General features: G+C 33.6%; 1 protein-coding gene across 7 annotated transcripts in view; it reads left to right on the plus strand.

Annotated features, from left to right (window-relative positions):
- NBEA (neurobeachin) overlaps positions 1-25,958 on the plus strand; it is a gene marked incomplete at its 5' end in the record, with an annotated part of 512,607 nt that overhangs the window by 408,194 nt on the left and 78,455 nt on the right. For all 7 annotated transcript variants that reach the window (XM_082765401.1, XM_082765407.1, XM_082765402.1 and 4 more), the window contains 4 exons: positions 1,200-1,317; positions 3,071-3,173; positions 8,822-8,937; positions 17,393-17,505. In XM_082765401.1, the coding sequence (XP_082621527.1) occupies positions 1,200-1,317; positions 3,071-3,173; positions 8,822-8,937; positions 17,393-17,505 (450 nt within the window). The remainder of the gene's footprint in view (positions 1-1,199; positions 1,318-3,070; positions 3,174-8,821; positions 8,938-17,392; positions 17,506-25,958) is intronic.

Raw genomic sequence — 25,958 nt, forward strand, 5'->3', positions numbered from 1 at the left:
AGAAAGTAAAGGCCTCAAATGAATGACTAAAGCACTGCAAGCTGGTATGCTAAAAGTTTCTGTGCACATAATGGAGAACAGAGAAATTAAATCCAGTCAAACCTTCCTGTTGCCTTTCCCTTTAGTGACAGTGTCCACTGTATTTCTTTATTTTACCAGGAATTTTACTCTTAACTGCAACCTAGGGGAATGCACAGTCTACAGAACCTGGGAAATGCAATTGGGTGGAGTGCTGGGGGGGCCCCCCTCCAAAAATTAGTACTCATAGGAAGAAGTGTGTCAGGATCTCAGGTGTCTGCAAAGCCCACCTGAGCAGAAGTGGAGGGCTAAATGCAGCCTTCTAGATGATGGGGGAAGATTTGTTTTACACCAGATACTGCTGCTGTAATGATGAGTCACAGATGAGGTTAATAAAGGTGATACCTAATTAAATTGTGTATTTTTGTCTGTTTTCCTGGACATCCAGAACAGCGAAGAAGGAGTGAAAAATAATTTGAATGTTTTAATATCTAATACTGGATCGGTACATTCAGTTAAGAAACTGACAAACTGCAAAAGCAATGCTGATTTTTAATTATTTTGTTTTAAAATACTTTCACATTTAGTTAAAATGCAAAAATACAAAATTGTTTAGTTTTCTTCATGGCTTGGGATATCAAATGTACTTAGTTTTAGAAACATTACTTCTTTGACATATTGTTCTAGCTATTTTCTGTATTTATTAATGGAATATAGAGAGTTCTAACTTATGAGTCTGGAATGGATATCAGTAGCAGAATATATTGTTTTGGTTGTACTTAGCACAAGCTAACCTTAGAAGTAAGTTTGTTACCCAGTATATAACTGACAACTCTATCATGTGCACTGTTAGAAGAAAAGACAGCTAAGCATAATTGCAACTGTGTCCATTATCCTGTGCTTGCTAGTAAAGTTTGGTGTTTTTTTGAGGAAAAAAGTTAATGTGACTCAGGAGGAATACATCTTAGGAGTATCAGGTTATTGCTCTTCCTGATATTTTTCTAACAGCTATGCCTCATTGCATTTTTAAGACCTTTCAAGTTCATATTTTACCTTATGGTTTTTAAGTTATAAAGAAATACAGTTAACTTACTTGTACTTTGCTGATGGGCACAACTTAACTGTGTTTATTGTCATGAAAAACTTCTGCCAATAACTGTCACCCTTTAATTTCTTTAAAGGTCCTTGCCTATACAGAAGGCCTTCATGGAAAATGGATGTTCAGCGAGATTCGGGCTGTTTTTTCAAGACGTTATCTTCTCCAAAACACAGCTTTGGAAGTGTTTATGGCAAACAGAAGTATGTCTTTATTTTGTTGCATAAGAAAGTTCCAGTTGGTATTTTGCATAGCATTAATCTCAGAATTTAAACTCTGTACATCCTTTGGTAAAGTGGTTATTATGTTTTTGTTCAATTGTGTATATCATGTTATAATCAATCACATAAATCAATCTCACTGTTTTCTGTGCAGCAGTAAGATGTATTTATAAAGGCAGATCATTGTGATGGATAAATTCTTCAAATGTTTAATAGGATATTAAACATTTTCCTTTGCTTTTCCTATCTGCCCCCTTTCCTAATTTTTTTAATAAATATTTTAGTGTAACATCTACAAGCACAGAAGTTTTTCCAAAAAAAAAAACAAACAAAAAAACCACCACCAACAACAAAAAAACGCATTTGAGTAAATGGTTAATTTTTAACTGCTTATTTAATTAGCAATTATGTTTTTTAAATTAGGAATTAAATTTTGATATTCAATTTTAAATTTCCACTATTATTAATTAGCATAAAAATCCATTAAAAAAAATGTAGCTTACATAAATGCATATATTTCAAATGATATGAGTTCCTTACTCAGAGCCCAGACTACTGTGAAGGGTATTTACAGTACCTCCTCCAGACTTTCATCTTAGGCACAACTCAGAGAAACCAAGTTAGGACTATAAGGTCTCTTAAATTGTCAGAGAGGAGAAATAGGTGTCAGCTGGGCAGCTTACAGAAGATGGATAGAAATAAAGGGGATAGTTTCCCATGTATAGGAGATAAATACCATAACTGTCCTGTATGCTTACCTGAAGGTATAGTCCATGAGCTCATGAATTGGCACTACTCTTTTGTGGTTTTGTTGCCACATGGGATTTCCTGGTGTTAGTGAGGCTTTCTTAATCATACATACCTATGTGGATGTTACATAGGTTCATTACAGGTTTGTTCTTCATTTATGCCTGTCTACATGAAATGTAGTGTTTCTTGCCCACCAGAGATCTCACTTTCTCAGCTCTTGGTTCACAGCTGGTGATAAGTGGCATTAATTCATTTTTTCCTATAAGTGGAGTCTCCCAGATATGTCCATTAGAATTTACACATGTAATGGCTTTCTTTGTTGAAATTTAGTACAGCTAGTATATTATAATGTTTTCTAACAGATGCCATTGAGTAAAAGAAAAAAAAAATCCAAATTACAATGTTCTGCTAGTGTCCTGGGAAGGAAATTTCCTTTTCTAATTAAAACTGAATTAAAATAAAAAGGACCAGATCAGTAAATGTATCCACTCAGTTTTGTGTATGAAAATATGCTACTTAAAATTAGAGTTGAGTGGTTGGTGAGGTGAGTCAGTAGTCTTTTGCCCTGAAGAACTTTGATGTAAGCTTTTACATCAACTGGAGAGGGAATTAAACTATTTCTGGTTCTATGTGTTTTAATGCACCAAATACTATGCAAACTATTGAATGGCTTCCCAGCCTGATAAGAGATTATATGGGCTAAGTTATAGATAAGCTAAGTTATAGATAAGCTATAGTTCCTCTGAGGTATACCTCAATCAGGCCTTATGCAAACCATGGAGAATTAGTAAAAGATGTTAACCAGCTAATGCTATAGGTATGGTGTATGCCTGGAGTATCTGTTCTAACTTGAACACCCAAGAGGATAAAAGTGGGACTGACTTCTCTTCCCAAATAAAATCCAAAAAGTGTTTTAATACCTGGTGGTGACGATAAAGAATTCTGAAGATGGTTTACTACTCTGTATTCTCTCTTTTTCATTTAGCTTCTGTTATGTTTAATTTTCCTGACCAAGCAACAGTGAAAAAAGTCGTGTACAGCTTACCACGTGTTGGAGTAGGAACCAGCTATGGTTTGCCACAAGCCAGGTAATTTTATTAAAATAACTTGTAAATTCTATGATTATTATACTATATACATTATATTATTATATGGGTCAATACTAAAACATTATTCCTGTCAAGAAACTCTAGGTTTTCCATTTTGTTAGGGTAGTTTGAGAAATAATACCCTTTACTTAATGTATGGCCTGTTATTGTAGAATAGAAGTAAAAATATTCTAAATTATATTTTGTGATCTTTAAAGGAAATAAGCACCTTCCAAGTGGACCAAACCTTCAAAGTCTAGTTTTCAGTCAGGTTTTATAACTGTATGCAATAATGATCATCCTTGCTGTGGCTGGAATGCAAGATACGGAAGTAAATTTGACCAGGCTTTGTGTTTACTAAATAAAAAATATTTTTGTTTACATAACTTCTCACTGGCCATTTATATGAATGTATATGCATTTTACTTCATTGCTTATCAGTAATGCTCATCAAAACCTACTTTGCACTTTCCAAATTACTTCCATTCATTAGAATGATTATTCCTCTGTTTCCAAAATTATGGATGATCTATATTTTTAGAAGACCAACCAAGATTCAGTTCTAGAGGTTTTCACATACTATGGACAACTACAGTCATTATTTATTCTCTCATCAATATCAAATCAACCTATGGTCAGAGATGAGGCTGGTAATTGTCAGATCCTGTGCTATAAAAGTATTCGTATTTCACTGATGGAGAAAATGGTATTTATGTGTACTTGACTGAGGTGGGGTGAAATTTCCTGCTGCCTTATTTTTATTTATTTGTTTAGTAATGTCTGTTTAGACAGTAAAACTGTTCTTGAGAGTGAATCACCAGAAGTGATGTTTCCATTTTTTTTTTTTTTTAGATTCAGTTTGAATTTCTATTCAAAATCAAAGAAAAATAAATATAAGAGAGAGGACAGACAAGAAATTCACATAATATGGTGCCTTGGGTTCAGATCTCTGTTTGGCTTGATTTGGCCAGAAGCCGATGACTTAATCATCAGTGTGTTGTCTGGGATGTGTCTTTCTCTTTCTTTAAGTCATTTTCTACAAACTAAAAATTCATATTGTCTCCCAGTGCAGAATGTGGAAATACTCTGTAATGTCAAAGCGTCTGTAGGATTGGAGAACTATTTCTTTCCCAGCTGAACATCATTCCTTGTCATGAGCTTAAGAGACTCATGATGCCTAAGGCTTGATCTCCTGAATGTGCTGAAATCTTTAGGCAAACTGCCAAGGTTCTTAAGTTTTCGCTGAGATCAAGGAAGTTAAGGCATCTCTTTGGAAGGTGCATCTTGTTAATATTCGCATTGCTCTTCCAAAAACTCAGATTACAGGAATTGTTGTCTGTAAATGGGAAATAATAGCATTCTTTTCTGAAATAAATAAAAATAAATAAAAGCCACATGTTCCAGAACAAACAATATGCAAATTTCTCAATCAGAATTTCATATTTATAGTGACATTTTTTAACTTTTGAAATTCATATGCTTTGTGCATTATTCACTGAATAATTGTCTGAAAAAGTTTGTTGATATATAATTATTGAGAAAAGTTTCATCTTCAATATTACATGCAATTATTTCCATATTTTTTGATTAAGGTTCAATTAGAATCAAAAACGGGCTTGTTAGCCTTCAGAATAAATCTGGCATATGGTAGTGAAGCTGTTCTACTTTCTTGTTTTTGTGTAATTGCTCTGTGATTTATGCACCATAAAGACCCTTTAATCATGGTTTTTCTTTTATTTCTGTCTACATACCCTTCAGTAGTATTGCAGTGGAGTAATTGAGGAAAAATGTGGCTCAATAACTGCTCTGTAGTTAATATTTTGTTGATGTTAGAATATAGTTTCCCTTCCCATGAATAAGTTGGCTCCAGAATGTTAGCAAGAATTTTTTAAAGTTATGTTTATTTGTATCATAAACAGATATGATGCTGAGTAGCCAGCATCTACACAGGGAGCTGCTACACTGAGTAAATTGTTATCATATGTTATGCCCAATTTTTTAGATTAACTTGAAAAATTTTAACTTTAAAATATTTTATCTAAAACAAATCTTTCTAGTAGTTTCGGTTAATTCCTTAGTTTTAATTTGATAATATTTTTATCCAAATTTAATTACATTGTCATAAAGAAATGCAATTCAAGATGGAAATAATCTGAAAGAGTTAAAGGGTTTTAATTAAGTACATGGACTTTAAGTGCATTTCTATTTTTATGGAGAAATCGTGTGATTAACAAAGATGGAAGGAAAAAAATATTTGTGATCTTCTAATATAGGGGAATACAAGAGAAATCTTTTAATACAGAGGAATGAAAGTAGGCAAACTGGTATCTTCTCAAGACTGTTAGAGAGCAGCTGTTTTGAGTAATTCTCCAGTTTGCATCTGCTGGCTTTCCCTATTTTTGTCTCTCTAATGCTTTTATTCAACAAAGCATTCAAGACTATACTTAGAGTTATAAAGTAATTATATCCTTAAAATCAGTCACATGTTGAAGTGTTTGGTCTTGTTTGGTGATCAAATTTATCTATCCTCCATATATTCAATTTCATTGTTCCTAAATATGTTGCATTGATTGTAGTTTTTGATGTTGTCATATCAATTGGGCAGACAGTATTTATTTGACTTTTATTTATTTCTTTAGGTAAAGTAATATCTTCAGTTTTACAACACTATTATCAGACCACTTTGTAGGGTTTTAATGACTCAGGTGTAATTTACTGACGCAATTTTATAGAGGGTAATGTCACAGCCTAGAAAACAAGTGTGAGCTGCTTGTGATTTTGGAAGCATACAGGGATCAAATAATTGGTAAAAGATACAGTTACATTATCATACTTCACCATTAAACAAGCGCTAGCACCTGAGTCTGAATTTTGGTGGGCTGTTAATGTGTTAGGTAAACAATAGCTTTAGTTATTAAAGCTGAGAAATACAAATGATGAAGGAAAACATGTAATTTGGCTGATGTTGTAGCTATTGACATCATTTCATCACTGTCACTAAAACATAAAACCCCTTCCAGAGTTTTGATTGAACGCAAATACAGATGAATGTCTTACCAGAAGCCTGTGATTTTTCCCAAGCCTTTTATTTTTTCAGTATAGGAGCAACATAACACAAAACATCATGCAGATGCTATATTTTTGATAAGATTCTTTGTATGAAGTTGTAGATAAGTTAAAAGTGATTGTGAAAGGGGGTGGGTCAAGCTCCACGTGTAGAACAAGCCTTCCCTCAAAATTTCATTAAGCATTTAGTAAAAATATTTAAGGCATATAAAACTTGGAAAATTCTGCAGTTTCCATTTAGAGTAAGTACTTCACAGTTCCCAAGAAGCAAAGGAAGCACACACATTTGTGCATCTTCATATTTCTGAGGGCATATTGAAACAGAGAAATGGTTCTATCAAAGTTGGGTGGATTTAGCAAAACATAAAACAGTGGGTCTGCCTTTGTCAACTGAAACAAGCAGGTTGTGGAACCAATTTATTGTGCATATTTTTTTCTAGTCTCTTCTGAAATAGTTTCAAGTTTTTCAAATACCTTAGGTAAAAAACAAATGAGGAACCTTTTTAGTATATTTTGATTTTATGTAGAATTCAATTAAATCAGGCTTTCAAATGCAAAGTCATTTGACAGTTCATAGATTTTTTTCAGTCTCTTGGGTGAAGTCTAAAAGCATCTACTAAGTTGTACTGATGTGTACGTTTGTTTTGTTATGAGAAGAACAAAAAGTCTATGACAGAAATGCTTTATAAATTTAATTATCTCTGTAGTATTTTTATTTTCTGCATTTATTAATATGTGTGTAGCATTAGTCATAGTTTACTGGGAAAAATACAACTTTGAGGCTTCCACTGTAAAACTAATCGTAATTCTATAAAATGCAATATAATGTATGCCTGCATTCAGATATTTGTTAACAGAAATTGTTCACAAGAAGCATAATAGAAACAATGTTTTTTTTGTTTTGTTTTTTAAAAATTACTGTCTCCTGTGTACTAGTAAAGTTTATGTACTGCTGACATCTTAAAATCTGCTGTAAAATAGGTGGCAAGACCTTATGCACTGCAGTTTAGGGTAAATATAAAGAAGGAAAAAAAAAAAAAGAAGTGTAGATAGACTCACATGGTCATTTTTGTATGCCCAATTTGTAAGAGTAAGCATAGCATTCACTGACATTGACATTGACAATTCAGACATATGATTGTGATAACTAGTCGTTCCAATAACTTTTATCTGGAAGTAGGGTATAATGCATGTATGCATATATATAAGTAGGTGGTCCACGTTTTTGTAATCAATGCCTGGTTTGACACCTTGTATATGACTTTTTTTTTAGGAAAATACTCAGCATTCAGTCTTGAAATAGTACGCTTAGTATGTCTAGTGGGCATCTGAAAGCTGGTATCACCAGCATGGGGTGAAAGCATTAGGTGTACCCAGTTACTCATGGTAAGATTATATATATACACACGCATATATATATGTATGTATATGTATATATGTGTATATATATATGGTGTGTGTGTATATATATATAATATAGATAGATAAAATTAATGAATAGGCTAAACTTCAGAAATCTTTTTTTTAACAAGTATAAACATTTTTCTATTTTGATCAGTTTAAAATTGTATGTTTCTGTAAAAAAAAAAAGGTATCTGAGGAGATGAGTTTTTCCTCTTTCCAAATATTTTCATTGTCTCTTTTCAACAAATACAATTTTCTTTAGAAACAAGTTGTGAGCAGTTAACCTATTTCTGCTTGTTGCAGATTTCTTTCTTTAGTGCATTAGTGACTGAATCCAGTTTCCTGTATTTTACTAATGAGGGACAGCATATATAATGGGTAATGTGGTGCATGGTATTTGGTTATAACACTGTTGTCAAATTATATCTGGAAGAGCTGCAGTTTTCTGCTTTTCTATTCCTTGGCACAGTAGTTATATTCTTTCTCCCTTGTACAATCATGTAATTTTTAGAAAATTTGTGGAAATATCTTAAACTTGTATTCCCTTTCCAAATTTAAATGAAATACAATTCTGGAGAAATTATCAGTTATTCTGGAGAGATAGGCAGATGGACATGTGAGCAGATAACTGAATAAAACTGGTTTCTTTCAGAAATCAGGCTATAAATAGAAATCTTGTAGATTACTGGGGTATAGGAGTGGATCATGGGTAGCTGGCCATGGAGAAGGAATACCACGTGGAGTAAGTATCTTCAACCCTTGCACTGGAAATATATGGCACTTTAATACCTATCACTCATCTTAATGAACTTATCTAAACATGTCCTTTTGAAACAGGGAAATGGTACTCCTCTTTTATTCCTGCTGGACAACACAGGCACCAGGAGGTCTGCAGTTCCTTTTATTTCCAGTCTTTTAACCAGATTCAGAACAAAATAAAACACAAAATATATTCTTCTGAATTATTACAATGCTGTAGTACTGGTAAAATAAAATAGAGATCTTAATTTTAGTAATTTCTCAAATACGGTTAATAGTATCTTCTTGACTTCATTAAATGAGATAAAAAAAAAAAAATCTCTGAGAGAATCTGAAATTAATCACACTAATAATGTTGCCCTACGTCTTAACATTTAATGAGGCTCTTAAAATAATCATTCTTTAAATATATTTCCTAGGAGAATCTCACTGGCCACTCCCCGACAGCTTTATAAATCATCCAACATGACTCAGCGCTGGCAGAGACGAGAGATCTCTAACTTTGAATATTTGATGTTCCTCAATACTATAGCAGGTAAGGCTTCTGACTCTTTAATCCTTCATAATATGTTTATGTTTGTCAAAGTCTTAAGCACTGTGACTTGATAGAATACATTTATCCCTCTGGAATTCAGCTGCAGCTTTATGATAGATTCTGAAACACACGCATTAAATTTTATCAGAAAATGCACAACCTATCACTGAGACTTTAGATTCATGTATTGTTGTGGAGGCTGTTCCTTGCTCTCCTTCTGCCATTTCCTTTGCTGACAGCTTTGTCTGAAGCTTTATTAGAGTCAACAAACCATTGCCAGAGAGTGTCTGGAAATAATAATGGGAAAATGTAATTTTGCTACTTCATCATTCTCAGCAACAGCAACTAGACAGCAGAATAACAACAGTATTCTGCCTAGTACAGATGTCACCTGGATTGTGGTATGATTAGATTACAGCATCTTTTCTCATTTAGTTCTTTGAACTGAAATATAATATCAGATTAGGTATTTAAAATGAGAAATAACTGCCACAGACATCCATTCACTATTCGCAAAAGAAGAGTTTTCCTGGCAATTGTAATTAATTAAATATTTACAATGGATTTTCCTTTTCACCTTTCCCTTTTCTATGTATTAACTCCTGTGGTAATTTTAATTGTAAAAAGCAGAAATTTTCTATGCTATATACTAAGATTTCTAGGATGTTGTCTACTATCATGATTCCTGTCTCTAGCATGTATACTGCTTGTGAACCTGCCTACAGAGAGGCTTCGCCAGACATTTCACTCTAGTGAGCTTTGATTTAAAACCCAAATTAAATTCCACCAGACACCACTTTGTACTCCAAAACCAAAAACTTTGTATCTTTACTTGGCCCTGACTTTTGTGCTTGAGGTTATCTTCAGGCCAGATATAAGACAAATGCAAGTGCAAAACCCAGATGTAGCACCAAAATGACCATTAGTCTGACCAGTGTGAGTCACTGCACTCTTCCCAGCAGGGCAGTGGCAGAATTCAGTAGCTGAATCTGTCAAAGATGCTTTCTTTGAACCTTCACACTTTTGCCTCTGTGCTTGTGTGGTAGTCATCTTCCCTGCATCCAGTCTCACAGATATTAATAAATGTGTCATCAGATTATCTCAGTGGGATACAGAAGTGCTGCCACTGAATGGGTAGAAATCTGAGGGCATGTTTACATTGGGCAGTGGAGCACAAAGCAAGAGTCCAGTCCCTGAAGCTACCAGAGACCTGGGCTGGAAAGTATGTATGGTGCAGTAGCATGCAGGCACACCAGCTTGGCTTCCGAGCATTATAGCTACAGTCACGCAGATCTCTGCCTAAGGAAGGAGTCCTGCTGAGCGTTTATTACCTCTGGCACAGGGCCACAAGAATGCTGCTATTCTGCTTCTGGACACTGGCCTGCATCCAGCTGCTCCATGTCTCTCACGCATCCGCTGCCCTTCTGGTTATGAGGAAATTCAGGCAGAGCCTCACAGGCTTCCCTGCCTAAATTTGGAGGGCTTACTGAAGAGCTGGGTAGTTAGTCTAAGTCCTCTCAGCCCTTTTCCAATACATTATTGACAAAATGTCCTTCACTTGTAATTTCCTTTTTATGTATTAATTTCTTCTGTAAGCAGTATGTCTAAACTCTTTAATGAGAGTAGACAAGAGCTGAGCCAATTTTTGATAAATTAGTTTTCATTTTTAATCAGTTTAAAAACTTGAAGGTCATTTATTTTTAGGTATATCACTAATATATCCAAACCTGGAAGGCATCCTTATGTCTAAATTCAATTACGAATTGCAGTGAAACTTTGCACCAAAGTGATACTTTGCACCAAAGTATCAATCCCATCAGAGTATCCCAGAAGTCTCAAGAAAAATATTTTTTTGACCTGTTCCTTGATATAGAGCTGCTAGACAGGCTTTATAGCCAAACACCTAGATGCTAACGTAGGCAAGTTTCTCTTAATGTCATCTAGTGTTCACTTAAATTCACCTGCTTTACAAAAGGATAGCCTTCCATTTGCATTCCAGGTTCCCAAGGTTTGGAGGATTACCAACTCATTTTCCTCTTTTTGTCTTTGAATTTGTATTGTATTTGGAAAAGCTTACAGCAGCTTTATCAGTATCTTAGTAGTGTCTCACGATGTCTCTCTACTTTCTGGCAGATTTTTTGGTATCATTCTATTATTGTAAATCTCTTTTGGTCATGTAATCTCATTGTTCTTTGTATAAACTCACTTGCTCATTTCAACAACATTATTTACCATCTCTATCAAGTCTTTCAGCAAGACAAGATCAAACTCAATTTTAAATTTTGGTGAAGACTGTATTTTCTGAAAGAGGTAAAAGAATCTCTAGAAGAAAGTCGTCCCAGATCTTTAACCCCATTTTTAATTGACTGACTTATTTTGCAAAATTGTTCTTTTTGATGACATTTTGAGCTCACATGGATTAACTTTGTGCATTCTAAAAGAGAGTTAATATGCTGATTTAAAAATTTTTAGAAGTGGACAAAATTTGTTAAATAGCAATCAATAACATCAGCTATGACTAATATGCTAATATCAGCTATGACTAGTGTGTATGTTAGAGTGGTCTTCAATGCAAAGAGCTTGAAAGAAAGCATAATTGCAATGATATATTATGTGCTTTTAATTTCAGCTTTTTCTTTTTTTTTTTTTCTTTTTTTTTTTTTTTTCAAGGTTTGAGACTATGAACATAGAAAAATAGTTATCAGTTGCTAGCATTATAACATCTGATGCATAGAATCTCCTGAGGTTTTGTTTGAAAGTCAGAACAAAACTTACCGTTGGTAGCTGGCCCTCCTGCCAGCTACACACACGCAGACAAAAACTTTCTGAAAACAACATAAGAGAATTAATTCTGTCTGCAATTCTACACATGTCAGTAAACTTCTTATTCCAGTTTGGAATACAACCTACAATTTTTGAAGTTCTGACAAAAGCAAAAAGGAAAAAAAAAAATCAAAAGTCATTTTAATTATCCTTGTATTAGAAACATTGGAACTGTTAACTGTCCAGATACATCTGTGTTACACAGAAGCAAATTTCTGTGTATGAACTAGACACCACCTTTGGCAACCAGAAGAAAATACAATATTTTATATTTCATACACAAACATGAGATATTGAATATGACATCCTTTTCCAAGAAAAGAGATGATGTATTGTTTCTTTCTTGTTTTGGAAATCCAATTTCCAACTACACTTTTAATTATACTCATTTGTAGTGAGATCCCATACTAAAGATTTCTTCAAAATCTTTTAGGTCTTTTAGGTCAGAGGTTGGACTTGATTATCTTGAGGTCTCTTCCAACCTAGAAATTCTGTGATTCTGTGAAAAGTTACAACTTCTTTACTGATAATTGTGTAGACAGTGATGGCCTAGTTTTGGACTCTTTGTTTAAACAAAATATTCATGTTTAACAATATCATTGATTTTAGCTATTGAGAAATATGTGTACCAATTTTTCTTAATCATGTTATCATTTAGGTTTCTTTTGGTATATTCAGCATATCTGAACCATAACCTAGTCACTTAAGGAAAGTGGATGTTTGCCACTTGAGAAATGTGGATTATTTGCTGCTAAGTGACAAATAGGTCCCTTTATCATTTTTCTTCTCTTCCATATAAGTAGAGGTTCACTAACAAAGGTATTTAGTACACTTTTTGCTAATTTCTTGTATTTTCCTTTCTTCTTACGATGGTACTTCATTAGCCTCTAACTGTTTTTAAAACAATCAAAAGTCAATCGTGATTATTATAGGTTGGAGTAGATGATCTTAGAGGACTTTTCCATCCTAAATGATTCTATGATTCCATGTTTTCAAAACTATTGTCTTCTTTCAACCTGTTTCACTGGCCCTCTAGCCACCTATTTTCTCATCTCCCTATTATGTTTCACTTCTTTCACTTCTGTCTTCACTTCTTTCTTGCCCTCTTTACTGACTTGAGCGTATTTCATCATGTTTACAACTCTGTTTTTTTCCCTCCCCTCAAAAAAGTAAACACTGCACTCTGCTATTTATCCATCATTCTCAGTGTTATGCTCTCTGTGCCCCTGTTTTTTATCCTGGCTGTGTAGACATAAGCCTTCCTGGCCACCTTCCCCCTCCTACCTATTCCCTTCCCAGGGATTCTTTAGTTTTGAAGGGCTGGGAGCAGCTATGATTATACTAATTGCTCTTTCTTCAGGCACATAGAAAAATGCCATATTACATGTGAACAATGTGTGTCAGCTGAATGCTTTGGGTGATATAAGGCCCCAGTAATTTTTATTATTCTCACTTTCAAAATTATTGATAAGTCCTTAAAAATAATACCACTGTAGCAAAAGAAATCAATAAGAGTGGAGACAAGTAGTGTATGTAACTGACTTCTGCTATTTTTTTTTTCTTTTCAAATTGTAGTATATTTAATATGTGTTTACATTTGTATATTGGTATTTTAGTTCTTTTAAATCCTACCTGCCACAGCTCTTAATAGAACTGGAGAATAATTATATCCATAGTATTTGTAAGTAATTTCTTCTAGTGGAAAGGGATTATTTTTAAAGGTTTGTGGAAAAACAAAATGACATCTTGAGTCAGGTAATAAATTCAGATGAACTTCTTCCCCCTCCCTCTTTTTTTATTTTTGCCTGTTTAGCATTTTCCACTTTTTTACTCTGTGATGTACAAGCCCTAGCTGGTTAATTATGTATATATTTAGCTACTGCATGTGTTGGGCTTATTATTGTCATCTAATTAGATGTAACTCGAACTACTTGCTTCTAGAAAAATCATTAAAAATTCTTTCCTAATGACCTAGAGATGACAAAATGTCTGTAAAGTGTGAAGAAGCAGACAAGCACAGGAACATTGCTCTTAAAGAGTGTTAATCCAGATGCTGCAATCATCTAATTAAACAATATTTTGCTGTCATTAACATTTTCACCAAGGAATTGCAGTTATAATTTCTTTGTCAGCTGTCTCTAGCTCACTTTACCTTCAAAACTAAAGTGCCATATAAAAACATTAAATTGGATGGTTTAATTAAAAAGTTTTTTTTTTTTTTTTTAATGAAGAACATATCCACTATTTCTGAGATCTCATTTACTATGCCTCAGTTTTATTGTTCAAGTAGATTAGTGTCAGAGGCTTGCAATATTTAATATTCAGCCTTTAATATTAATCCCTATAAGCCTACTTGGGAAAAAAATCTGAAGCTTCTGAAAAGGTATAGTGACTGCTGATAGCAGTACAGGTTTGTGTTTTAAATTTATTTATTTATTTAGCTAAAGAAAGAAACAAATGATTTTTTCTGGAAGCACCAGACAATTGAAGAGATGGCTAAATATATTAGTCTGCTGACTTTTTACTCTGAAAATAGCCATTATAAAGTCAGAACTGATGAAGAAAACATTCCTAATAAAGTTAAACCACTAATATTTATGCATGTTTAGAATTAGGGATTTGTAATCCCATTACAGCCCTAGATCACTGTCTTCTGCTCAGATAAGCATAGATGTGTGGTCCAATTTCATCATGAGTGTTTGCTCTCCTTTTACAATTTAAACTAGTGTTCATCTTTCTGAGTCATTTTTATTTGTTGATATTAAAAAGAAAAATGTTTAATTAAGAAAAATAAATAATGAAATTTTTACTAAACAACTTAATGGTTATTATTAATAGTTAATCTCTTCATAAGAAAATATGTTTTATAAATATTGAAGTAGGACAGTAGTAAATATTTTGTTTATTTAGGCATAAGACTATGGTTATATTTATCAAATACATAATCACAAGGGCTCCATAGTATGTAGCTTATTCTGTCTAAACTGTGAGATCATCTGCTTCAAATTATTTCTCATTGTGGAGTTAAAAAAAAAAAAAAAAAAAAAAAAAAAAAAAGAAGTGTTACTGATAACACAGAGCTAATTCCACACGATAATTTTTTCAATTGTCCATAATATAAGTAAACTTTCAAAAGCACACAGCAAAGAACTCACGTAGAGCAGCTAGGCTTGGGATTGCTTTTTTTCTTGTGCTGTTTACATATTTGTGATTTTCACATGTGGAATTGGAACAAAAAGTCAAAATCTCATTGATAGAATACTGAAATTGAAAACAAAATAATGAAATAAATATTGAAATGAAATAAAATCTGAATATGTAAAGTCTCAGTTTTGAAATTAAAAGTAATTTTGGATAAATCTAAATTTCCTTTTGAGAATTTTGAAGAAGGATGTTCTTACTTTTACAAATGTTTCACAAAGTGTTTTCTAAATATATTTTTAGGTACACTTTCCATAAAAAATTTTGATTCTGAAGAATCATAACATTTGCTTAGATTTTGTATTAGACTCTGCTCACCTCAGTCATTCTTTTCCTGAATCTCAAAGTTACTTTGGCCTGCAGTCTACATAAACAGCAAATGTATAACAATAATACAAATAGATGAGGTAAATGTGTCACTGAGATATATTAGAAAGAAATTTTTGCAGTAGTTAAAATTATTTTCTGACTTCTAAAATATTATGTAAATTATTTCTTTCTTCTTTTTGGATGAAATTTTAGAAGAGGAGAAGAATACATTAACCTCATTTACAGAACAGGAACAGAAGAGTTTGGGAGAAATCAAAAGGAAAATTTCTGCCTCTGAAATTTCACTTCTATCTTTTTTGGTATATTTTCTGTTGTGGAGATTTTTGCAAACTATTAGTTGATGATTGTGATGGTGAGAAAGTCATTTATTATATAAAGGAATACTTGTATTAAGGTCACATTTTAAAAAACATTAAATTTGACAACCTGAAGAAAATTTAGAAATCATATGTAGTTAATCCCTTGCTAAAGCATCAAACAATATTCTGATATGAGAGACATAAAACGTGACAGACTTACCTTCCTTAAAGATTTAGGAGTCCACCAAAATTTAAACAAAATCATTAATATTCTGCCAGAGAGTACTTTTCCTCTCTCATGCTGATAAATTTTGCTTTATTTCTTGATCTAATTGTCTGATAACTACTCATTGAGTCCAAGAATGGTTTTGCATTCATTCACTGTTAAGATTAAAGAATTGCCTTTGTTCCTATCCATGTTTATTTGTATGGTGTACACAGTGCTGTTTATATATATATATATATATATATATATATATATATTTATTTAACAAAGTTGCAGGGTTCCAAATGTTAAAAAACAAACAAACAAAAAGCACATAATAATAACAATGTGCACCTTTCCCTTTTTCAGTGAGACTATACACAAAATAAAAACATACTTCTTGTTCATCAACTTCCATTGAAAAATAAGGTGCTTGTAGAGCAGTGAAAGTTTCATATTTCATTAAAGCGGAGCTGATTTTTGTGGAGAATTGCAAATGCTGCTCAGAACAAGGAAGCCTGTGTTTTTCTGTGCCAGGTTTTGTACCCCAGGAATCTGTCCAGAATCTGGAAGGAAGCAGTTAGCAAGACAGGGCCGTAAATCTGCTGCAGGACTGGGAATTGTTAACCTGGGTTATTTCAGTCTGCTAATTATATTATATAAATACACACACATATATTTATTATGTGATTTTGTTTTTTAAGACTCGTGTTGCATATTGTGTGGTTGCCAGTAAATCAATATGGTGGATGCTTCTGTTCCATATTCTGTTCCATATAAGCAACTTCATTTGTCTTATCACTGAAATGTTAGACACCACTAAATACCAGTTGACACCAAAGTAACAGCCTTTCCAAAACTCACTTTTCCTAGTGATGAACTCATAATTTTCAGTTCACTTCAGTCTCAAATTGTTCTTTTGAAACAGTATCTAAAGATGGCTTTTGCATATTTGAACTACTGCTGGGATCATAGCAATGTTTCTTTCATTACATTTCTAGAGAGTAGGCTGGGGCAGTCATCTTTTATGAGTGGTACAATGTTTTTTAATTTTCAAAGTGGCTAGGAAATACTGTTACAGTAAGCATGTCTTCTTCCACCTCTAATTCTGAGATCTCACCCTTTCTTCAGTGGAGAAGTGTTGTGGGGAATAATGGATTAATATGCTTCAGGTCAGATCTCCATTTTCAAACCTCAAATAGACACCCTTGCTGTTGGACTGTCATTTGCAGCCAATCACATTGCATATAGCTTATAGAAAAATAACACTCATTGGAGTTATATTGGAGTTTTAGATTTCAGCATTTGTGCTAGAAAACAGCTCCATGGAAATAAAAAGGAAAGTGCTTAATGGCATAAGGTGTTTTATATCGATTTTGAAATACACTGTGCTGATATTACACTGATTTCTGTGTTGACTTCCGTTTCAAAATAAGTGCACCTAAACAACTGCTAAGCTCTGGAATATTTATATCTGATTCTGTCTAGTGGGATGAATTAGGAGCATGTAATACAATAAATGTAACTCCTAGATTGCTTTTCAGCCGGAGAAATTGACACTATTTCCTAATTCTTAAAACATTTTCTTTCTTAATAGGACGAACGTACAATGATTTGAACCAATACCCTGTATTTCCATGGGTGTTAACAAACTATGAATCTGAAGAGTTAGACCTGACCCTTCCAGGCAACTTCAGGGATCTTTCAAAGGTATTGTTCAATACTGTTACAGACACATAGCCAGCCTTTTTAGCAAGAATTTTTGCTTTATAAGTTACAGTCTGGTTAATAAGTAAATCTTTATCTTAAAGTCAGAAAAGTATGAATTAGACTTCTATTTTATAATAATTTTATAACAAATCTCTACATTACGTATTTATATGATGCTGACAGAACTAGTTCCAAACTTGCAACTGTTCGGTGCCTTTTGGCTTCCCTTTCATAATGAGACCACTTGATCTTACTGTCTCCCTTACTTCATGAAAGCTGATCCTTTAGAAATTAAAAATTCAGACTAATTTTTCACTTCTTTTGCAAGGCCTAGACTGCAGTAGCAGTGCTTGTTGGTTTAACAGTTGTTAAGTAAAGAAGTATTTTTTTATTTTAGAATATGGAGTATCTGGTTCCTATTATTATGTGGTCCTCCAATCAAACTTGGACAGTTAGTTTTTTATAATAATAATACATTTCCTGTTTTTTGTTTCTCTAATATCACCAGACTGTAGTCTACCCAGATCTTTGTGCCAATATATTGAAGAAAAAATGTGTCCTAGCCAAGGGTGGCAGAAGCATCTAGGGGGTTCTAGTTTTGGTCATCTGGAAGAAAGACAAGAAATGGTTTGAATCTGAGTTGTGGGAAGAGTCTTCCTTTTCAAAATGCTCATGCATTTTGAGTGAAGCTCAAAACTCCATAAGGCTGTCACTTGTTGGCTTTATGAATGAGGCTGGAGAGAATAAAATGACTCTCAAGGCCTATGCTGGAGCCCCTGGTTTACCTGCTGCTGTTAGGGATGAGGGTTTCTGGTGCTTCTGCTTTTACGTATGCTTTTCTTTCCTCCTTTTCCTGCAAATTAACATCTTGGGCAGACAGAGCCCACCCTCGGCATCTCAGTGTCTTGTATCCCTGTTGGAATGGCTGTACTTGCAAGACCTCTACATGCAGTACCTATTGACCCTGTACCTGTAACTGTTCCTGGAAGGCTGCTTTTGTGAGACTTCCAAAATAATTTGAATAGTACTTGATTGAATAATAGCAGATAGACACCTAAGTTCCCCCTCCCCCCTTTTTTTTCTTAGGTAAATAAAGATTTTTTTAAAGAAACAGAAATCAAACTACATTAACTATAGGCCTCAATTGTAGAAAAATTGGTTGAGACACTACTTGTATTGTGCAGAACTACTGACCTTTCACAGTATTATATGTTTGCTTCACAAATGTGTTTCTTACTTATATAACATCACCATAAACTGTACCAGAAACAATAAAAAAAAATCCACTAATGTGGGTTAAATAAAGATCAGTAATAGACTTGCACTGGCTTGTTCACTAGTGAACATTATAATAAGCGTTTTAAATTGTTTATGGATAAAGCTTTCATTAAGACCCTTACACTTTTCAAAATATCTCAAATTCACTTCTTTCTAGCATGAATAGCAGCGTGTGTGGTGAAGTGCTACAAGATTAGACTGTGTCTCATGAGTCTTTCATTAGCTACTTAGTTTTGGTTGAATCCAAATTTTTATGGCAGCCTATTAAAGTATATAATTGCAACAGGAAGTAGTGTGATAGCCGAGTAGATAGGTTTTCCTCACGAGTCAGTAAAGACTCATTATGGAATTAGTGCTTGTACGGTTTATTAAGTATCACCGCAATCCTAGAAGTGCTCTCCTTTGAAAGCAAATGTAAAATCAAGCCCTTGGTTATTTGTTTCTTCAAGAATCCATGCACAGCAGTATTTTGCCCAAGGACCTTTTCTTACCCAATTTGATAACTATATCCTCTTATTAGAAAATTACCAGTGGTTTCCTCTGGAAAAGCTAGGTTTTGGCTACTCTGAAAAAAAACTACACAGAAATAGTTAAACAGAATAGTCTCCCCTTTCAGCCAAGATCTGGGCTGCATTTATTCCATGTATGTGTGAGAAAGCACATGTGCAATCTGTGAAGTTTTTGGGGATCCTTCAAGATAAAAGGGGTGTAGTTGTCAAATTTTTCAAGTGTTTATTACAATAAGGTCTGATAGCAGCTCCTTAGGTTTCATTTCACAATGGTTTTAAAAGGAAATTTAGATTAATGATTTTCTGTAAAATGCAGTGGCCAGTTAGTATGAAATACCATACTTCTGTGCACTTCGGCTGTTATGCGTTACTTATATCCTGTTTCAGTTTATGCATTATTAGTAGGTTACAATCTTCAAAATCAGACCTTACCTGAAATATTTCCTTGGCAATTCTGTTTCCATTTTCATTCTTGTCCAGAACCTGTAATTAAGCCCCTTCTTTCCTTGTTTGGGAGGTGAATTCTGAGCAGCCTACTGCTTAATAACTGGTGATTTATTATTCACGTTATTGAAGCTAGGTGTACCACCAGGCTTCAGTCAGACCTCTGGGTCAGGTGCACACAGTATCTTTTCCATGAGGAGCTACTTTCTTCTGTCATAGTTTACCCTGGAATGCATTTCTGCAGATTTGATGGCAACTCAGAACCTCAAGCTAAGCTGCTGATAGATAAAACCTCCTTTGTCAGTTCCTGACCTTCTGTCGTCCTGTAAGTTTGCCCTTCTTGGGTTTCAAAAAGCCTCTGTCCTTAATATTTAGCAATCAATATGCCTCAAACAACCTTTTGAAGACATTTAGAATTCTAACGGTATTTTTTACAACTATATGGGTTGTAAAAGTCCACAGAAACAGTGAAATTGAAATTAAAAGTGATGCCACCTATCATATGTTGTTTTGTTGGTTTAAAACATCTTTTACAGTTATAAATATAAGTACTATATCTATCTTCTTTTGAAATCATCCGTATATTATCACACAAAGTTCCCACAAAGCTTCAGTGTCATTTATGATAACTGACTACACTTCTTTTGAAATTTTTTAATTTCTTTCTGTATAAAATATTATACATCACCTATGCATTTTCACAGCTGCTAAGTGAATATACTTTATAAATGTAATTCATATGTTTTGTGGAAATGAAATTAGATGTGTTTAGTTTGCTGACAATGTCAGTGACAGTAAAACATATGCCTTTTGCATTTAACTCATACTTAAATATTTACATTTCTGCAAAGCAGTCTTGAACATGTAACTTGTCCTCTCCAAGTATTCCATTTTATTCTACTTTTATTTAGCACTCATTATGGTGATACCTTTGCATCCAAATGTTTCTTGTTCTCTCCAAACAATTAGTCTAAAAATATTAGTCTAAAAATACTTACACCTTTTTCTTTGAAGTGTTTGGAAATTTCCAAGTGTTTCAAGTGTTTTGTTTTGTTTTCCTTTTTACATATAATTTGAGATTTAAAAACAGGGCACATGGGATTTGAAGGTGATGTAGCTGTAGGATATATTGGACCAGGCTTTGAAGATGATGTAGCTGTAGGATATATTGGACCTTTTATTTGGTTAGACAGTGTAGGCTCAAGTTTTATTCATTCCTTATACAAGGTTAAAGGTTATATTTATTGTTTGACAGGATGAAAAGCTAATGAAAGAGGCTGTCATAGATACATAGATTATCTTTTCACTACCAAACCACCAAGTGATCTGCTTATTTTCTTCTTTATTGAAATTTCCTTTGGAAAAATGCCTATGGTAGTAAACATTAGTACACAAAATGTGTATGCAGTCCCTCCTGTACCCAGAGGTTTTGGGGGTATTGCTTTCAGGCAAAGCACTTAAGATGTGTTATAGTTTGTGCAAAATTGTATGACTTTTACTCCTAAATTATAGTGAATGCATGGGTTTGACATGCTGCATTGTTCCTGCTCATTAAAGTGTAAATGGGACGTTTTCCTCATTCACTTCTAGTCATACATCCGGTTAAATAAAATTATTTCTTCACCAGGCAAAATAATACTAATATTGACATGTGTATGAGACATCACACACCCATTCATTGAGTGGAAAAAATTATATTTTGTTAATATAGAAGGTGTTTGACTGACGTGTGGTGATAAGCATAACCACTTTTCCTTATTACTGTGCCATTTCAAGAAAAGGAAGTGATAAAGCCCGAAGGCTTCTAAATGTAATAATGCAAATGAACGCATCGAGGTGTGAATATTTCAAGGCAAACCACACTTAATACTTCCAAAAATGCATATACCGTGGAATGGAGTTTATGAGTATCAAGAACCACTCTCACTGGAAAAATGAAAACTGCAACTTCTCTCTTTATCGCATGCAACTCTACTATCAGAAGGAAAATTAGTTTGTTTCTCATTTAGTTTAAGTAAGCCACACAATTAAGCATATTATTTTATTAAATAAAAAGTTTATTTACTGAGTGAAACTCATACTTTGAATCTACCAGAACCCTCAAGCCAATTAATAATTTTGAGGTTGATATGCCAAAGAAAAGCTGTTTAAAAATGTGGATAAATTTAGAATTTAACTTACATTTTAAAGTACCATGCTGAGATGCCCTACTTAAAGGTTTCTGTTTGCTGTTGTTGTTTTTGTTTTTTTAAAAAAGCAAGTAGTCAAGAAAAGCTGTCTGTGTTCAGCCAAAGACAAATAAACGCATGCTCAAGATTCCTTTTGTATCCAGCTACAATTTTGTGCAGTGCATTAGAAAAAGAGATAAACAGATAAGGTAGCTGCTGCCTGAATTAGAGTCAAGATAAGCAACATATTTCAGTGGCCAGATAAATAGGATGCTGCATTCAGTTCTGCTCTCATGAGAAAATGTAGTTCTATGAAGATAGCTGGCAAAACAGTAAATATTACATGAGCTAGCATAACATGTCCACTGGATATAAACACTAGATGTATTGACAATACACTGGTTCAAAGGCCAGATGTCTGAAGAGATTAGCCAGATAAAAAAGAGTGACATGAATAGCAGTGTGTTTTTAATGTTAAAGTAAATACTTACTTTATTTTTAAATGGAAAAAGAAGCATAAAATAAACTCAAACAGCAGCTTTTAGTACACCAGACATGAAGTGGCTGAATAGAAATTGTCATAGAGGGAGATGTTTTGCATGATTGGAGCAAAGAATATATTATGAAAGCTTGTTATGAAAAGTTATATTATTTGGTAAGAGTCCTTAAACACTTTTGCTTTGTTTTGTTTTAAATAAAAAAGCAAATGATGTATTTGGCAAAAGCTTTTTATAAAATTTTATAGAAATAACTTTTTATTTAAGGGTCAAAACAATTTGTTTGACTCAAATTCAATTTCCATATTAGTCTTATGGTTAAGGTACAGGACTGAGAAACAATACATGGATTCACCTTTGCCTTTGTATTTTTTGTGCAAGAGATTTTATCTAGTTTGCACAGCAAGAGACCTTAATGAAATTTAAATAAAAGTATTTGCATCCATTACATGAAGATGCATGTATAGTTCCATATCTAGAATTTATCTGTATTTTATAACTATAGTATCAGGTTAAAACTGTATTAGTTGACTTTCTGGGCTGAGAATGGCACTATACATCTATGGAAAAGTGACCAAAACTCCCTACACCCTTTTAAAAAAGTAAAATCAGAAATGTCTCATCCATACAAAAAGAAAATGTGAGAGACTACCTTTATTGTAGAATTTATAATCTAGCATCACACGTGATTTATCAGAGTAAAAATGGGTTAGTTTTTTAGTTTGTTAGTTAGTCTTTTGCTGAAGAATGAACTGTTACCAGTTGCTTTGGGCAAAAATATTTTGCTACATGGATGTTAGGGAAAAAGAAAAACCACTAAGGAAACTAGTGGCAGACTTCTTTGCATTTACCCCATACTTGATATTTTATTTATTTACTTTTCCTCTTGCAGTAAATGTCTGTTCATTTGGTGCACACAAATTGAGGTTAATCAGCAAGATTTTTAATTATGCAACAAAAGAAAATAAGTTACCTAAGCATTTTCAGTTAGCTTTTTCAATGTGTATGATTTCATACACCAGGAGAGATTAAGTTGATTCTATTAATGTGTGAAGTGCCTTATAGAGGAAATCTACACCTGCAAGAAAAGGAGAAGAGGAAGATCAGATGTTTCGTGTATTTATTTGCAGCAGGCCAAAGAGAACTGGTGTAATTCTGAACTAGAAGCTGGAAAGTTGCATGAGCACGGTGCAACTCCCAGCTCTGCTCCCTAGGCAGTACTACAGCTGCACTACTGACATTTGTCACCTGTGCATAAGCTTCTATGCCAACCATTCTAGAGCGAGCTCAGGGACTTTTAGCACACCTTTGTATTGCAAACTGTAGTCATACCTAAGCAGTTTACCCAGGAACACTGGAAATATTTGTGGAATGTCAGAAATGAAGCTGTATCTCTTGAATCCCAGGTTACTATCCAGATCACTACTTCATCCAACCAAGTATCTCTACAGAGAAGTCAAGGTGGGACTTTGTAGCTGGAGACAGGATCCACCTTCCCTGCTTCTTTCTTTCCTTCTTTCTTTCGTTCGTTTGTTCATTCTTTTGTTCTTTCATTCTTTTCTCTCTGGGCCAGGGAATGATAATTCCCAGAAAATATTATCCCTAAAACTTTTCACATGAAAATTTTCACACTATGCAAGAAGACAGATAACTCACATGATGTTTCATGTAAATAGCAGGTATTTTGTGCATTTCATCATTTTCCTTCAAATGAATCCTAAAATAATTGAAAGAAAAAAAAGTATTCTGACTCTGAAAAGAATTTTGATGAGGATGAAGGTAATCTTCAGAATACAGCTGTTTAGGTTTATCATTTAATAAAATGAACATATGTCTTCCAAAAGTAGATTATTTTGGCTACTTGTGCATGCATCTTTTATATAAAATTGGCAATGTATGACATATCTTTTATCTTCTAAATTGAAATAACACTTCTCTCTGAAGAACCTTGAAAATATGATGGTGTCTTTACATAACCATTTCATTATAACTATTTTATGACTTTAGGAAATAATTGTCAAGCTTTTGAAAGAAAGTACCTTTTCCTTGAATACAGCTATCCATCGATATATGCACATTTAATAATGTTGTTTAAACCTATGGGTTAAATCACCATTAAAAACAGTATTTTGCTGGTATACAAAACGTCTTGTAACTGATATTGAGGATTAGTTATATTTCACAACCATTCTCACCATTGTAATTTTACAATGAAGAACAAAACCACATAACTTATTTGATGAAAGGCATCTGATTGGCTTCAAATATATACTGAAATGCCTGCATTTTTGATTTTCAATCTTGCTGTAATCACCATATCATTCTTTACTCTGCTTTCAAGCACATATGTACAATAACATTATGACAGATCATTCCTCTGTATCTCATAGCCTCAGAATTCACTGTAGCATGGGGTAAGATGCACCTTCACAGTAGAGGGAAGATATATTCTCAGGGTGTTTTTCCATTACAAAGTACTATCTCACTGACTCAGTTGCCAATTTGTATATCCTTCTCAGAGGGGGTGAACATTTCCTGTAAACACACTATAGTGTGAATTACTGCCTTAGCTTTGGAAATGTTCAGCTGGGGACTGGAATTTGTTCTGTTAGAGACATGGATACAGAATGTCTTGATGAGGGTGGTATTGGCAGGTCCCATACAGTCCACAGAGCAACACAGAACCCTGGCATAATTTAGTGAAGTGCAGATGTATCTGCACAGTTTGTCAGTGGAATAGGAGAATAATGTCTTTTGCTAAGTTACTCTTTCAAGAAAGTAGTTGAGCAATGATTTTTATGTATTGGCAACTTACATGCTGTAATAATGCCTACATGTTTCCTCAAAGTGACAGGATGTGTAATGAAACTAACAAAAATGCAAATATTTATTTTATTCTTTTTTTTTCCAGTAGTTGGGAAACAAGCCTGGAAAGTGTTAGGGAATGGCTCCTACTTCCCTTTCAAGAATGTTTTGTGAGGTCTTGCAGTGCAATCTACATCAGATAACACTGATCCATAGGGATTACTCATACATTTTACACGTATGCGAAAGCTATTAACATCTCCACAACACAGCAAAGTATTAAGCATCCAGAGTGTTTCATGTGAAAAATAATGAAATCATAGTGTTTATAAATGTAACACTTCATCAAACACTGCTACGTAAAAACAAGCTATAATATCGAAAATTGGAAAACAACAAGTTCTATGTCAGCCTTTTTAACAGACATCTCAAAAAATGTAACAGCATGGAAGGAATAAAATATCTGTAGCTTTGGAAGTGTTCAGTTACATACATAGTGCAGTGAAACACACAGATTTAACCTTATTTTGGTATTTAATTTCTTGGATTTCAACTCAGTAGAAAAATTGTACTCTGGAATGAAATGCAAGAATACCTGTCAGTGCTTGGAAAGGGGTCAAAGATCTTGAGTGTATGTTTATTTTCAAGTTGTAATTCCATTAATAATATTAATTTATAGTAAAAAAAAAATAAAATCTTACTCTGAATTTTTGAGAAATTCAAATCAAGTAATCATTTAAAATTGTAGTAAA

Source organism: Aythya marila, assembly GCF_965140915.1.
Source record: "Aythya marila genome assembly, chromosome: 1".
NCBI lineage: Eukaryota > Metazoa > Chordata > Aves > Anseriformes > Anatidae > Aythya > Aythya marila.